This window comes from Lagopus muta, chromosome 6 (genome assembly GCF_023343835.1).
Source record: "Lagopus muta isolate bLagMut1 chromosome 6, bLagMut1 primary, whole genome shotgun sequence".
NCBI classification, from domain to species: domain Eukaryota; kingdom Metazoa; phylum Chordata; class Aves; order Galliformes; family Phasianidae; genus Lagopus; species Lagopus muta.
In genome coordinates this window covers 13698985-13715736 of record NC_064438.1, presented here as the reverse complement: position 1 = coordinate 13715736, position 16752 = coordinate 13698985, and the positions used below count along the sequence as shown (strand labels likewise).

Below are 16752 nucleotides of genomic sequence, written 5' to 3'. Positions count from 1 at the left end.
AACAAAAAAAGAAAGAAAAAAAAAAAAAAGTTGGATGGGAATGAGGCAAAAAAGTTACATCCCTCAACATCTCTCCCCATTTGTTTTTGCTTTTCACTTTATTGTCAAGAAAGACATGGAATGGACTTTTCTTCTTGAGAAAAATAAAATAAAATTTAAAAGAAAAGTTAACTTCATATCCTTTTTCCCTCTTGCTCGTTCTTTTGTCTTCTAGTGTTGGCACTGGGGATGTCACACAGCGCCCGGCAGCAAAAAGTTCAAGTGCCCAACTGTCCCTTCGTAAGTACAAGGCTTGAAAAATACTGGGTGCGCGAGGGAAACGAAACAGGCCTGGGAAACGAAACAACCCTCCCCCCCACCCCAAAAGGAGGACGCTGCACACGGCCGCTGCCATCCCCTCCTTGCTTGTGTCAGTTGTTTGGTTGGGGCCGGAGCGGCGTGATGGTGCCTGCCGCCCCGCTCCTCGGCTTGGGGACGGAGGGGCTCAGGGGGGGCCGAGTCTCGCCAGTCTCTCCCCGGGAGATCGCAAATCCAGCCGGCCGGTCACAGTTCATTCCTGGGGGCCGGTCGCTTCAGGGGATGCCCGCGGTGCCGGAGGCCGCTGGCTGGGCAAGGAGATGAGGGGACGATGCATTGCCCTGGCTTCCTCAGCTGCTTGCAGCCCCTCTGCCTGCCACCGGTACCGGCGGGCACGCAGGATGCCAGGCACCTCCCGCTGCAGCCGCTGCGAGCTCTTCTTCTGCCACACGTTGTACTTGGAGTACTTGGCGTGAGATGGCTTCTGGAAGCTCTCCTGGGGAAGGGAGAACAACGCAGTGTCAACACAAGGTGGGTTACCTTCCCTGGGGTAACCACTACCCATGGTCGCCCGTGTTACAGGTTCTATTGGGTCCCCAGCACAAGGAGGATGTGGACAGAGGAGGGCCACAAGAATTATTAGCAAGCTGGAACACCTCTCCCATGAGGAAAGGTGGGGAGAGTTGGGGTTGTTGAGCTTGGAAAAGGTCCCAGGGAGACCTTGCTGCAGCTCGAGAGAAACTTTTTATCGGGACCTGTCGGGATATGCCAAGGGGCAATGATTTTAAGCTGTAGGAAACTGCATATAAGGAGGAAGTTTTCCACAACAAGGTGGCAAGATGCTGGGAAAGGCTGTCCAGAAGAGCTGTGGGTGCCCACTCTCTGAAGGCATTCGAGACCAGACTGGATGGGCCTTTGGGCAATCTGATCTAAGAGTGGGATGTGTCCCTGCCCATGGCAGGGATGGACTAGATAATCACTAGGGGGCTCTTCCAACCCAAACCGTTCTATGAGTCAATGGTTAGAAGTTTGTTTTCTGCAATTTCTTTGACTCCTCAACAGCTATAAACACTTCAAGGCTCTGCATGCTGCCTTGGCTGCAGAAGCAGCAGATCGTAGAGCCAGCAGCAGTCCTCCCCTACTGATGGCCTCCCTTTTCTCCTCTTTCTTGCTTCAGGGAGCTAGCGGCCTGAGTGCAGCCTTACCTTGTTGAGGGCTGGGAGGCCCGCAAGGGAGGTGGCGGAGAGGTCACGCTCTGACTTGACGGACTTGGCACAGTAGGTTTCCAGCAGAGCCAGGTCGCAGCTCCGAAAGCAGCACTCCTCCACGATACCACGGTTGATCCTCCTGTTATTTCGTCCCACTGGTCTACCTGTAGGGGTAAAGGCCTGAGCGTTAGCCATCAATGTAGACCATAGCTTCGTCACCTTTCACCTGTTGCCTGTTGCCTTGACGGCATCTCTCCTGCAGTGACCACAGACTGCAGGGTCCCAAGCTGGCACCTCCACAGCCTCATGATCACTGTATTTCAAAACCAGCAGCACTTCTCCCAAAACACTCATCTTCTTTGACATATGCCCACAAAAAGCCTGAGTTTCCCATGATGGCCTTCCTAGACAAACACTCTCAATGCTGACAGGGCTCCCGGTGTGCGCAGAACACTAATTGAAGGCACTTTCTATTGCTGTAATTTATTCCCTTCCTATTGCTCCTTAGCAAGCCCAGCGCGGACAGCAGTCCGGATGCAGACGCCGCACCGATTACCACAAATGTCTGCGATGTTGATCCTGGCAAGAGAGTTTTATTAGAAAGAAGCAGCGCGGCGCTGAGGCTGCCAACCTCCCTCTGCCGTGTTGATGCTTGGGCAGGTGAAGCGAACCAACACGGCTAAATTTTACCAGATGGGACAGCTCGTAGGCAGCTGCAGAAAGAATACAGGCCTGTGACGGCACGCCAAGAATAGCTATTAAACTTAATCTTTTAATAAGGGTTCCTCTCCTGTTTCTTCCTGCAGAAGGATGCAAAAACCAGTGTCCAGTACAGCAACAATGCAGCACATCTCATGTCAGTATTTAAGTACAGAGAAAACACTCCAGAAGGCTGGCTCAGATCAGCTTTATTTTGTTCCTTCCCCTCTTGAAAGAAAATCAATGGGTAAATTTGGATTTTGGGGGCAAAGCAAATGTTCTTGGGAAAAGCGACTTCCAAAATGTATAATGGTCCCAAACTAAATGGTTTTCTCTGGGCTTTCATACACAGGGCCAAGGCAAGGGGCTGAAGTGGAGGGGACCAGTGCCTACACTGGAGTAGAGGCCAGGATCAGCGGGGCTGCAAAAGAGACCCAGTACCACAGCCCAGCTGAGAGAATGCTGCTTTGGCCCTGTGTACAACCCATGATCCCACCATGTGCTCCAGATGAAGGCACTCAAGATTTTAAGGCTTTGGCTTGCAAGGTGTTGACTGATTTCCTCATGGGGAACTCCATCTGGATGGCCACCCAAAGTGCCCCAGGACAAGATGCAAAGCCAAAACATTTTCTGCATGTGGAATGCAGCCTGGTGCATGCAATGCAGCCCCGTGTGTGCGATGCAGGCACACATGTACAGTGCAGCCTTATGTGTATAACACCAGCATGCAAAACACACCGTGACCTTCCTTCAACACATTTTGCAAAAGCAAAGCCCTGGGCAGCACAGCACCTGCTATCTGTCAAACTCAGCCCTCACTCCATTTGCAGTGAGCCCTCTGCTCTGCTCTGGAGCATCACCACCGTGCACTGAGGTCACGAGAGCAAACACAGCATCGGGTGCATTGCAATGAAACAACTGACTCATACCGTGCAGCCCACCCTTGGCAGTCGTTTAAATGCTTGATTTTCCACATTCTTTCCCATTCCACTTCTTATTTTGGCAATTACCTCTCCTTTTTCCTTTTTTTTTTTTTTTAAGTCTTTATTTTTACTTCTCCGGAAAACTTTCAGATGCAACTTTTAGCCAGCTACATAGCAAAGTGAAAAGGATGGTTCCATCTCAGCAAAGGCTTGGTGATAGGAGCACTGCTGGGAGCTTATTCTTCTATCCTTAAAATGCTCATTGCCAGCAAGCATACTGGGTTGGGCCCTCCCTTGCAATGCAGTTGGGTGAGCTGAGTGTCCATTGCCATGCAAGTGATTCCAAGGCAGGCAATCTGGGTGGCAGTGGCTAGCAGAGAGGGGGGAAGGTGAGACAACCTGAGGTCATGTACATGTATTCTTCACATATGTACGCCCACAGTAGATATCACTGCAGGGGAGCTGGATTAGATGACTCTTAAGGGTCCCTTCCAACTCAAACAATTCTATGATTCTATATATATGCTGTATGTGTATGATAGATATGCATCAAAACAGATGCAACCACCCGACACCAAGGGCACTGTTTGGGTGAACCAGCCCTGGCCTATCAGCACCCCTTTGTTTTGCCCACCATGCGCATGTCGCTTGCCCTCCAGCATTGCCCTTGCTCTGTTGCATAAAGTCCCTACATGCCATTCCCCTTGCTGGCACTGCTGCCAGCATCCTTGCAAGGGCCTGGGGGGGCACATCTCCCATTACATAATAGTCCATACCCATTGAGCCAAATGCCAACCCCATCCTCTATGGGAACACTGCTGCAGAGGAAAAAAACAGGCAAACATAACAAACAGGGATTTAGCATCAGAAAGCACCTGGAGATAATAACCCAGGGGAAAAGATGCCAGGACATTTCTAGTTAACAGTGATATTGCTGCTGACCTGGATTGGGGAAAGGGTTTTGTTCCGTAGCACAATTTACGCACAGACTAAAGGTTGAATTCCTTGGCTTTCATCCACCAGCAGCATCTCACTTGAACATCACTGCCAAAGCCAGAACATGGTAAAGCAGGGGGTGAAGCATTTCTCCTCCTCCGCTCCCCATCCACTTCCCATTTCTGCAATTACTGCCTTCCCCTAAGGCATCATGCTTCCTCCTGGCCTTCCCAGGGGGCTTGGGAAGCAGATGTGTTCCTTGAAAAACTGTGCTCCACCAAAAACCTCTGCCTGCTGGTGCCCTTTGGCATCACGCTGTCCTGATGGATGCACCGAGCATCCTGGTGGGAACTGGTGAGCGCTCCAATAGTGGTGGTCAAGCATCCTAACGGGACTTGCTGAGCATCCCAGCAGTGCTCCTGGGACACCCCAGGGGTGGGGGCACCCAGAGGGATGGGAGGGTCCCTTCCCTGGATTGTGGCACCGAGGCATGTCCCCACCTTCGGCTCCCCTCTCCTCCGGTCCGTCAGGCGGCAAGCCGAGTGGAAGGGGACTTTGGGTGCAAACAGTCCCCACACCCCTGGCGCAGGAATGTCGGGAGCAACAAGGGGGCCTTTGTGCAGTGCCGTCCCCGTCCCAGTGCCCCCAGCCTGTCCCTCCCCTAGCCCCGGCACTGCGCTTTCCCCCCTGCTTTTTCCTAGTATTATTCGCAGGAGCGGCGGCACGCAAGAATGTGCCCCGTCAGCACAAGCGGCCGCAAAGAGCTAAATTCTTATCAGCTGTTGGAAAGGAGGAAACAGGAGCTGTTGTTTACAGAGAAGTCGGACGCCTCTCCCCCCGCAGCCCCTTCTCCCTTCCCTGCCGATGGTGCATGACAACAAATTTGCCGCTGGGACTTCCTCTTGCCCTTTTTTTTTTTTTTCCTATTTCTTTTTTTCCATGCTCAGCATCCATCCCCACGGCCGTGCCATAGGACGGCATCACCTTGCTGGCACCTGCAAGCCTTGAGTCATCCATGGAGATTGCTGCAGAAAAGGGAGAGCAACGCAGTGCCTGCAGCTGGGGGCTTCAGCCTCCTTGGAGCTGTTCTTTTGCAGCCCCAGTGCTTGGTGATATCACTGCTGCAGGTCTCAGGTGCAACCGGGGATGTGGCAAGGGCTTGCCGTGGGACCAGCAGCGCTCATCCCCAAGGGTGTGCCATGCAAATTGTTGTCTCTTTCACAAACAAGTCGTGTAAAACAGCTACCTCAAGACTTAAAGGAGGCCTACGTAGTAAAAGCCCTACAGTGGGATGCCAGTGGTGCTGAAACACCCCCATTATAGGATTTTGGAGGCAGCTTCAACATCCCGAGCCCCAAGCATCAGCTCTCATGGTATTTCCAAGGGAACCTGGCAGCTGGGTTCATGCTCTGTGCCAATGGACGGACAGGCATCTCCATCATCAGGGTGCACCCTCCTCAACCTGCACTGTGTATTTCCCCACCCTGGAACACCAGGGGTGTGAAACACTGCAGACACACTGCATCCAGATGCAAACTGCTGCATCTTGGAATAGAGAAGCTACACCTTAGCTTAAATTACTGCAGCAGCAGAAAACCAGTGGCAGATTTTCATGCCATTTCCATTTTTTCTCAGGATTACCAGGCAGCCCATTCCAGCATGCAGAGCCACCTGTACTTGTGAGACAAGGCCACCAAAGTCATCTACCTCAGGTATGAAACACACTGCTGGCACAGGTTTGTCCTCAGGTTGCAGCTGTCATGCCAGTAGCAGATGGACAATTGGTCAGGACAATCCCAGCCTCAGTGTTAAAGACATAAACCAGGACTGTGAAACATAAACATGCCCTACAGAATCATAGAATTGTAGGGGTTGGAAGGGACCCCCAGAGATAAGAGTCTGTGCAGTGGAAATAACATTTGCCACAACAAGTCAAGAGTGAAGATTAATACGGGCAGAAGAACTAATGCCTTCACTGGAACAACTGATGGAGCTAGAGGGAAGAAAGAGGGGAATTGTGGATCACCAAGACCTTCATCGAATAGAACCAGTGACAAATGTACATTCACTGCAACCTCAACAGTTGCTGAAGAGATGGAAATATGGGACTGGTAGGTTTTCCTTCATCCCCCAGTGGTTGAACTCTCCAGAAACATTCAACAAGAAGGAAGGAGACAGGTGAAAAAGAAGAGCAAGAATCCCCTTTTGAGCACCAGACTGGTCACTTGGCACAAAGCTACATTTCTGCCTTCAAAAGTGTTTTTATTTTGGACTGAGAGGATGGGTTATTCGAGGTGAAAGGAGGTCAGTTTGCCTGTAAAACAAAAGCCCCATTCCCTTTCATCCCCAGAGAGGGGGAGGAAAGAAGAGAAGCAAGCGGAGGGAGGTGGATGCTCCTCTACAGAGAGAGAAAGAGGTGTGAGACTGGGATGGGAGCTTGCCACAGATATGGAAGGCAAAACCCAGTCCCCTCACCCCAGTGTGGCTCAGTGGTAGGAGAAAAGGGGGAGATGAGACGAGAAGGGCAGTTATGGTGGAAACCCCTAGCTGGGCTCAGAGAGAAAGGAACAGTGCTCCCAAAAACATTACATCACCAGAACAAAGCCATCACCCGCAGGGCCTGGCTAGAAGAAAAGCCACCTGCAATGCCACCACACTTGTGAAGTAACGCAGGCTGAAGCCTGATGGTAGCTGGACCACATACAGCCTGACCCCTACACCCTATGCACCCTCCACAGTCTGTGGATGGAGTAACTCTCAGCCAACTGCAGCCCAGCCTGGCTGGGTATAGGGTTGTAGTAGAAATGCAAATTCATGCCTTGAACCAGTGATTGAGCACCTGGTGGGAAGGCAGGGCTAATCCAGGGGAGCTCAGGTGCACGCAATGCACCCTAATCCCAGACCTCATTTAAGGGTTGGAGTGGAGGAAGGGGATCTTGCTGAAGATCCCTATCTGCCTGAGGCCCTATGAAGGTAAGCAGATTCTTTCTTTTATTTCAGTGCCTATGGTTGTTACATTTGAGCAAGTTCTCACTTGCTGTAGCCAGGGACCTTGCTATTCTGCTGTTATTGCTGCACTTTCCATTGCATTGCAAGGGTCTTCTCCAAAGCTTGCAGCAGCTCACTCCCTGTAAATGCTAGATTGGGAATAGAGGGAGGATGGCTCTTGGGACTGCTATATAAAAAAAAAAAAAACAGCTCAATACGTTACTCAAGAGTGTATCATTGTAATGTAAGTTTCTCCAAAGCAGAGGCAAGGATGCTAGGTGCAGCTGCGCTACCTGCATTGTTTTCCCTACTGCTATGCCTTGTGTACTTCCTGTAGTATATTATAGAGTTCAGTCAGCAGTGGCTTGCAGGACACAGGTTCTTGCCTCTCCTGTGCAAGGAGAATACTATACCACCAGAAGGCATCACACCTAAAGCACTCTCATCTGTGCATGTATTACCGAACATCCATCACCTTACTCCTCCTCATCTACTAGTTGAGCTCTTGTATTTTTGCACGTATGGTCCAAATCTTAAAAACACTCAAGGAAAACATGTTCCATGCAACACCTCTGCAGATCCCTGAACTCTGTGGACAACAGCGACACTGCGGTTTTTGGCACTGGCTATGCTGTTTAGAAGGTCAGACATTGGTGTCATTAGCAAGTAGCCAGGAGGCCACCTGGGAGGGCTCAGAACCTGTGGTTATATCCAAGCAGAGCCTATCTGGGTTTAAAAACAAGCTGGAATCCCAGCTCAGCAGAAATCCTCATTATTTTGAAGACTTATCCACATCAACAGCGAATCAACTACTTATCAGCGCTGCCCAGCCACATCTGAGCATGGAACATAAGACCCAGCTTCCCCATTGGACCATCCCTCGGCTTATCACTCATTTTGCTCCTCTTCTCACCGTGCACAACACTGCCTTAAAAAGCACTGGGGTAGCGAATCCATCCTTCCCATCCCAACCCAGCTCCATCTGCATCATCTTGGCATAGCACGAGGCGGGCACTGAGCATCATGTAAGCAAGTAGAACTTACTGAAGTAGAAGCCCCTGTCCCCGCAGACGAACTGCAGCGTGTCCACCAGCTCCCCACCACAGAGGGTCTCTGCCGTGCCATACGCCGCAGCTGAATCCAATGCATAGGCCAGGAAGGCCAGCAGTAGCAGCAGCATCTGCCTGGCTGCACACATCCTCTGCACCTGGGGAAAGAAGCAGGGCGTTAGATGGAAGACTGCCATGTCCTACCTGAGCATGTGCTTCCCCAAAGCCAAAATGAATGAACTTTCTGCCTGTTGTTTGGAGAAAGCTGGCTTTTACTGGGAGAATAGTAGCCTTCTCCCTGTGCACCCAGAAGACACTGCTCAGGCAATCAAGGGACTGATTGCACAAGCTATGTTTGCTGGTGAGGACTAGAACCAGAAAGACACACCATAGAAGCAGAGTGGTTCATGGGGGTATCAGCATGACGATGCCACCACAGCACTGCATGATTCAATATCCACATTCTGTCCCTCAGTGATGAGCATCACTGCATTAATGCAGCCAAATAACCATGGTGGCCAAGAGGACAGCAAAAAATTAAGAGGGGAATTGTGTCAAAACTGCATTCGCCCAAACTGGCTGCTAAAACTCAAGCAGAGCATCCCCTCTCGCTGCTGATGCTCAGCCAAGGCACTGGGTTTCACCTCCCATTTTCATCACCATAGCATCGGAGCAACTCGAGAATAATATCAGTTAATGAATATTACCTCACCCCCACGGGATGCTCAGAGATGGAGCTGAAGCCCGGGATAGATTAAATGACTCACCCAAGGTCACAGGGGAAGTCTGCAGCACAGCCAGGAAATTAGCCCACCTCTCCCAGGGCCCTGCTGTGGCCCCACCAGCAATAAAGCCACCCTTGCCACCGACCATTATGTGCACAGAGCTCCAGTAGTGTCAGAAAGAAGCCATGGTCCCAAGCCATAAGCTCTCCAAAATAGTGGAGATGGTCATCACAGCACCACCTGCACTGCTTTAGTCGTGGCAGCATCAGCAACGCAATCCCCTCCCAAAAAGCCTGTGATTATTCCATGCTGTTTTTGTTCTTTTTTTCTTTCTCTTTTTTTTTCCCCTTTGATTTTCACGTGCGCGCGATGCCCAAGTGGGATATCAGGATGCCTAAACTGCTTTCTGCCCCCCAGCTAGTCACTGTGAGCATGTGCCTCCAGCACCTCATCTCCTCCCCTACTCCGTCAATGCCCCTGCTATGGTGAGGATCCATTGGGGTGCATCATCTGCAACAGGACTGCTTTGGCCTCAACACCCCCAAGCTCAGTCTTTTGTCAGCAGGGTGATATCTGATGTCAGGGAGACCTGATATGTTCTGCTCCTTTGCAAAACAACAACTACTGCAAAACTTGTGCTGCAGGTGCAAGCCTTGCCTGCCTCCAGCTGTTACTGGTTGCCCAAGCCTTAAATACCAACCAAGAAGTCTCCCTCTTGATATCTATGTGGGAAGAAGCCATGAGGATAGCAATGGTCCCAGTGCTGACATCACACTGAAGGAGACCCAGCATAAGCCCTTCCTTCTCAATTCAACTATTGGGTACTCAGTGCTGTGCCTCCACAACCCCCTTGGGGTAGGAATATGAAGCCCTCTGAGCCTTGCATGTGCATACATCTTCCATGGCTGTGGCTTAAGCTCTGTCCAGCATCAGGAGTCAAAGCCATTTGAACCTTCGTATTTATTGCAAAGGCTCTCTCGTGCAATGGGTAACAGAGACGATGTGATGTTGGTGTTGGTCCCCACAACACTAGAAGAGATGCTACATCCATCCAAGTTTCATTATTGCAAAATGCAGTTGAATCAGTTGTATTGACTGCCATCCCTTAGTAAGTACACAGAGGGAGGTCATGCATTGCCGCACACAGTTTCAACCAGGATAGCAAACAAGGAGGCTCCTGCTTCTCCCTTTGTCCACAGTGGCAAATATGGGACCAGGAAACTGACATGGGCATGCAGTCATGCGCCCACGCTGCACAGTGCTCTTTGTGTTTGGGGAAACCTGAGCACCTCTCTGCAGCCCTGCGACGACAGGTCACACTGGTAGTGGCACAGCTATGGAGAGGGTTCCCTTGGAGCAGCACCAGTGTGATGAGAGTGAGCCCGAAGCAGGTCTGCAGCAGAGCTGCCCTCTGGCCTGAGGCGGCCTGAAGGATTTGCTGAGGATTTGCTGCACGGTCAGCTGGAGAGATGATTGTGGTCCAGCTGCCGGGGAGTCAGAAGCCAAGAGGCCACAGCGTGCTCAAAAGGCCCTGTTGCCAAATCTCAGAGGAAGGCTCAGGCGTTTGTCACATTCAGGCTTCTGCTGAGCCAACCTAACGATGGTGCCTCTCTCTTGGGCAACATCTCCCAAAAAATGGATACTGAACCTCCTGTCTGACCTAATTCCTTCTTCAGTCTGGCCTTCATTACAATTTAATATGAACAGAACAACGTAGGAGGGAACTGACAGATGGCCCAGTCTGCAAAATTTGGATTTGGACAGCAAAAATAAAAAATAAAAAATCTTGCTCTTTGTGGAGCATCTAAAATGGCAAAAAACTTTTCAGTTCAAACCCAACGGTGCCTGCAGGGAGGGGAAAAAAGCAACTTTTTGCAACACATTCTCCACTGCCCTTCCAAAAAAGCGGGCAGATTGGACATCTTTCTACTGTAGAAGATGCCCAATGCTTGTGCAAGAAGCAATGCCTGCAGTCATAGCATCTCTATCCCAGCATGCAGCTGGAGACATGGCATCCCTTGCATACTGAAATGTGTGCACAGGACCATAAGGTTTTGCCTACAGATATGAGATGGAGCATATTGCTGCTGAGAGTGGAGAGGGGGTGTGATGCAGTGTGCAGATGTCCCTCAGGGAGCAGGGCACTGACCTGGATTGGGGCACAGCTCTCTGAGGGCAGGAAGTGGGGGCACACCTACTATCACCACGTCACACCAGGGCCCCCAGCTCTGCCCATGGGGATGGTGATGCACTCAAGAGCCAAAAAGCAAAGGCCAGCACAGAGAGAAAGGTGCCTTGGCAGCCAGAAAGCAGCTGGGGTGGAGGAGCTGCCCATGGTACCCAAGGGAGAGGAGCCTGTGTGCTGTGCCTTGTTCTGGAGCATCCCACATCCCTCTTGCTGCCTCGGCCACGTTGTATCTGGTGTTTCCCAAATCCTCATCCTGGAGGCTCCAGCCTGGAATAGCTTCTTTCTAAAAAAGAAAGGGTATAAACCCAGCTCGAAGGAGGCAAAACTTTTGACCGCTGAGGCAAATAAAACTCACCCAAGCTGAAGGGTGCTGCTGCTCAGCTCTAATCACTGGGATTGAAAAAATAAAAAAAACCCACACAACTCACCATTCTTGGCACCTGGCTCGTATGACACTTATATGGCTGAGGTTGGCAATGCCGCCTCTATTTTTAGCCCTTGCTTTTTTGTCTTCACGACTTGTCCCCATCAGCAGCCCCGTGCCAGGGGTCACCTTTCCATGCCTGCGCCCCATAGCCAGCGCTGCCAGAGCTGCGGAAAAACCAGGCTCCGAAAGGTGAATGGGGTATTCAGTACCATTTACTCACCCCACTGGGGAGTATTGCACAAATTTTGGTAGGCGGCCCAGAAACGTTTGATTTATGGCATGAAAAAAAGGAAATGCAATCTTGCTTAACTCTTCTATAGACAGCTGGCAGGACCCAGGGAAGGGATTTAAGTCCATTTTAGTAGCCTCACTTAACTTCTTTCTTTATTGTTCCTCTCTCCTTTCTGCCTCCACGTCAAAAACCTGGAGCGTATCAGGGAAAGTTAACAGCAAGTTAAGCTGTTAAATCAGAAATTGTGGTGACTGGAGTTTACTGGCAACTGATATTCCCACAACACGTTGAACTTGCTTTATGTCTTGGCACAGGCAGCTTAACCCTTTCGGAGTCACAATGTGGCCCCCACACGGATTTCTTCCCCCATCCCTCCCGATCCCCTCATTCTCCATCTCCCTGCCCCGACAGCCCCAGCAGCCTCAAAAAGCAGAGCCAAGCCAGAGAGGAGCGGGAGGTCAGCCCCAGGACATGGGCGGGATAGGGTGGGCCACTTCCAGCGCTCGTATGCGATTCTGGATCCGCACCAGCGCCTCGGTCCCTCTAAAAATAAGACCTCACCTGCTGCGTTTGCTTTATTTAAAACAAGAAAAGATGTACAGAAGTGCTTTTCCTTGCAAGGCCAGCTCCAAAGCCTATAGAAATCAATGGAAAGCCACGCACCGACACCTCCAAGCCTCTCGGTCAAAGCGGCAGCCCTGCGGGCAGGCTGCAAAAAGGATCACCTGTCAGAAAGGGCCCCGGGACACACACGCAGCCGCCTTCGGGCTCTCCAATTTCATGCGGCGGTGGGAGGGACCCACGGTGTCAAATCTTTTATCCCTTAATGAATTTTCACAGGAGCCGGGATAGCCCCTTTGAAAGGCTGAGTGAACTTGTGTGGGTGTCGACACCGCCAAGCGAGATTTACAGCTCTGACCCATTCACCCCCACCGAAATTGTCAAGTTGGGTCCAAAACAGTTCAGCAGAGCTCAAATCAGAAGTGTCACTCAGTTTTATTCCTCCAGATGTCCTTAGCACAAAGTCACCCCTACAAAACCCATGACCCAGGCTCCTCAGCTCTGCTGTAAATCACGCCAGGAGGAGGAGGAACCAACCCAACACGCTGAGCCCTGCGGAGCGAAAGAAGAAACCGCACACGCACACCCGCACACGCAACCTGACAATAAATAAAAACAAAGAAAGCCAGGCCTGGGCCTCCCAAGCTCAGCCCAGCATCAGGGAGAGATTGCGGGTTTCCCATGGGAGGCTGGAAGGCAGCGCTGCTCTCCAGGTGCCAGCCCCGACCTGACTGTCACAGCACACCGTGGCCACATCTGCTGGTACGGTTGTGCGGAATCTCTGTTTCCTCATGTGCCCCAATTCCCCGCTGCTCAGCGGAGTGCTAAAACCCTTCCAAGTTGCTCTCTTAAAACAATTACTGTAGGGAAAAGCAATTGGGAGGAAAGAAAAAAAAATAATAATAAAAAAATCACACAAAGTCGAGGGCTCCATGCCAACCATTAACTCTCACTCCATTTTGGCTTCGCTCTCTTGTTTTTCCTCTCCGTATTTTTATCCCTCCGAGACCGAACGCGCCGCGCTGTTTTTCGGAAGAGTTTAACGATCCCCCCCGCTCTCGGAGCCGCGGAACGGCCCGTCCCTTCCCCGCGCCGCGCCGCCCCGTCTCCCCGCTTCCAAAATCGCGCCGCGCAGCGCCGGGGGGCCGCGCAGCGCCGCGACCTCGCATAGCCCCGGCCCCGCGGCCAGCCCGGCCCACGCACGATCGCGGCTGCCCGCACACGCGCGCTGCTGCCGGCCGCCCCCCACGCGGGACCGCCCCGCGCCGCCCCCCGCGCGCAAAGGGGCGCGCAAAGGACGCGCAGCGCTCCCGCCGCCATCGTCCCCCCGCCAGGTGCGCGGCGTCCGCGGACCCGCGTTCAAAACAACCCAAGCGTCGGGGAGGACGCGGGCAGGGGCACCCCCGGGGCCGCCCCGCACCCCCGCGGCGCGGCTCGCGAGTCGGCGGCGGGCAGCGCGGCGCGGGCCGGCTCTCGGGGTCCCTCTAGCGACACGCGTGGGGACGGCGGAGCCGGCGCGGCTCGGATCGGCTCGGCATGGCACGGCACCGGCATCGCGGCACCGGCACCGCGCGGCGCTGCCCGGTTCGGCGCGGCGCTGCCCGGCGCGGCTCGGCACGGCTCGGCGCGGCGCTTACCTTGGCGCTGCCGCTGCCGCTCTCAACTTCTGTCGGCGGCGGGCCGGGGAGGAAGGCAGGCTGCCGGCAGCGCTCATCCGTGTGTGCCCCGGCGCTTGCCATGCTGCTGTCCGGCCCTGGCAGCGATCGCGGCTCTGGCTCGCCTTCCCCGCGCCCTGGCTCGCTCTCCTCGCTTTGCCTTTTGGTATGTCAAGTCCCTGCTTGATTTGGTCTGGAGGATGTTATTTTGTTACGATCAGGTATTTTGTTATTCTAGAGAGCAGGCGAGCGCTTTCCTTTTCTTTCTCCTTTTCTTTCTTTCTCCTTTTCTTTCTTTCTCCTTTTCCTTCTTTTTTTATCCCTCCTTTTTTTTCCCTTTTTCTTTTTTTTTCTCTCGCTTTTTTTTTTTTTTTCCTCCTGGTTTAACCCCCTTTTCCTTTTTTTCCTCCTCTTTCTCTCCTCCTGCCTTGACTGCCCCTTGGGTGGCTCTCACTTTTTGGTTGTTGTGGTGTTTACTGACTGCGTCCCCTGGCTGGGGCGGAGGGGCCGGCTGCCTGCTGCCCGCTGCTCCCGGCTGGCTGCCCCACGAGCGAGGAGACGGGCAAGGCGCTCTAGCTGCCCCCCTTTTATACCCCCCCAATGGGCATGCTCTGACTTCCCCAGCGAGCACCAGCCCGGCCACGCAGCCAATAATGTTGCAGAGCGATCCCTCCCTCTTTCGCCCTCCCTTCTTCGTAACCCTGCGAAGTCCAGCTCGGGGAGCGACGGGAAGTTTCAAGCCGCAGGCTTTCCCCGCCCGGGAGGGGGTTGCAGCCCACCCCTGCCGGCCGCTGGGTGGGCTGGGGGCCGCGCATCCTCCGCCTCCCCCCCCAGGTGAAGGCGGGCGGCTGGGGAGTTCCGTCCCCAGCCCCTGCCCGCGGTGCTGGGCCGTCTCTCCCTGCCCTCCAGGGAACTGAAACTACTGTGGGGTGATCGGAAGCAGCGGAATCTGGCCGTGCCAGCCCTGCTTTTTGGTCCCGCTCTGACTGCGCGCAGGGCACAGGTGGCTGTGCCATCCGTCCTGCTCTGTGCTGGCCTCGCAGCATCTGCATGGTAGTTGCAGGCACGCAGGGGTGCAGGAGCACGGCCCCCCAGGTTCACACCGGCACCCTGCCCCGTGTTACACACCCCTGTGTTGGCAGATGCAAGCCCCACATTGCCTGCACACATCTCCAGGGACAGCATGGATGCCCATCCCTGCGTGGGATTTGGCACCCCACGGCACCTCTAGTGTCTGCTCTCTGGGCTGCCAGCTTGTGCAATTGCTTTGAAGCCAAAAGGACTTTTCCCAGGCTTTGCCATGAAGCAGCATGTGATCCCAATTCGCCACCGTTGCAACCGCCGCTCCACCACCGGAGCTGCGCAGTGATCACACCGGGCTGCACTGTGCGCAGTTCACCTCCCAAAAAAGCTGCCCCGCTGAGAAGTGGCTGCCCCAGAGGTGGGCTGCAAGGGAACCCACTTGCTTTCCACCAGCGGCAAAGTCCCGGAGCGCTCGTTCGGGTAGGCGCAGCACGGGTGGCTGTCAGCTCGCAGGGATGCGCAGCTCAAGTTGCAGTGCAAAGCATGCACCCACCCACAGCAGGCAGGGGCAGAGCTGCCAGCGTTGCGCCTCGGGCTGCACATCGCAGGTGGTGCTCATGGTAGGCAGTGGCACGAAGGGGTGAGGGCTCAGCAAATCTCAATGACGTGTACTGAGGGAACTCTTTTTTTAAAACAAAATGTGCACGTTTGTAGTTTTGTTGGCTTTTTTTTTTTTTTTTTTTTTTTTTTTCTTCTTTCGAGAATAGAGAACTCGGCGCCTCTCTGAACAGCTGGAATTGCCATAAACATGCCGAGGAAAATGTGAGGCTTGAGCAGGACTGGTCCCTTCCTGTTGAGCTTTGGAGGTCCTCCCCTGCCCAGCATCCTTCTCGTCTGCAGGCTGTCCTCTGGGTTGTGTCACTGTGCATTGTGCCCAGCAGACTCCCTGGTGTTGGGTGGTGAGCAGCCAGCATGCCTGGGAGAGGAGTGTGATGCTGGGAAAGCACTTGTGTCCTCAGCATGCTCCAGTGTGGGCATTAGATCTCAGCTCCTAGTGAGAAGAATTGATCCGGCTGTCAAAGAGAACGGGCTCTTGAGAAGTCCCACTGGCATCTTCTTCGCAAAGAGGCATCTCCACTGATGCCCACCTTTGGCTGTAGGAGTTTCTCTGAGATGCCCAGAACTTAGAACATCCGTACCATGGATCTTCGCTTTCTATTCATCTCCTTGAGGAAGATCAAGCACCTCTCCCTACTGCAAGCAAAACCCCATCAAAGGGAAGGACTCAGCCTTGGCAGGGGGCTGTAAGCCCCTGTTAATAGCTGAAGGAGTCGGCTCCCTTCCCTACCCTTCCCCCAGCCCAGCGCAAGGACCTCCTGAAAGGAGACAAAAGAAAGCTTGGAGGGGGTTAATCTCCCTGAGAAAAACAAGTGATTTTCCAGTAAACAACTGCAATAGCAAACAATGGGGGTGAAAAATAGCGATCATAAAAGTCCGCTCTGAGGAAGAGGCGACCCAATAGGAGAGGTGTCCCTCTGACTGGGGGGACAAACAAGGCAGCCTTTCGGTGCAGCTTCGGCGGCAGCAGCAAAATGCACCCCACAAGTTGCCGAGTTGGGTCTACTTGGGCTTGTGCCTTTTGATCTTTTAATTGCTTCTTAGTTATCCTTCAGTGCAAATAAATAGTGCATTGTGTCAAGAAAGAGGAGGGGGGCGGGGAAGGGAAGAAAGAGACACAAAAGAAAGAGCTGTCGCCCAGAAGAGAAAAGGAACAGGTTCTTTCCCCCACCTTTAAAGGAGTGAATATATCTGTATTTAGGGGGGCGAAGGGGATGGGATTA

General features: G+C 53.0%; 1 protein-coding gene across 1 annotated transcript; it reads right to left on the bottom strand.

Moving 5' to 3' along the window:
- IGF2 (insulin like growth factor 2) lies at positions 1-14464 on the bottom strand. The gene is made up of 4 exons (XM_048948971.1): positions 13871-14464; positions 8096-8258; positions 1503-1669; positions 1-793 (listed from the first exon to the last, which is right to left on the bottom strand). The coding sequence occupies exons 1-4, from the start codon at positions 13970-13972 to the stop codon at positions 551-553; spliced, it is 675 nt and encodes a 224-aa protein (XP_048804928.1). The 5' UTR covers positions 13973-14464; the 3' UTR covers positions 1-550.
- Positions 14465-16752: the final 2288 nt, after the last annotated feature.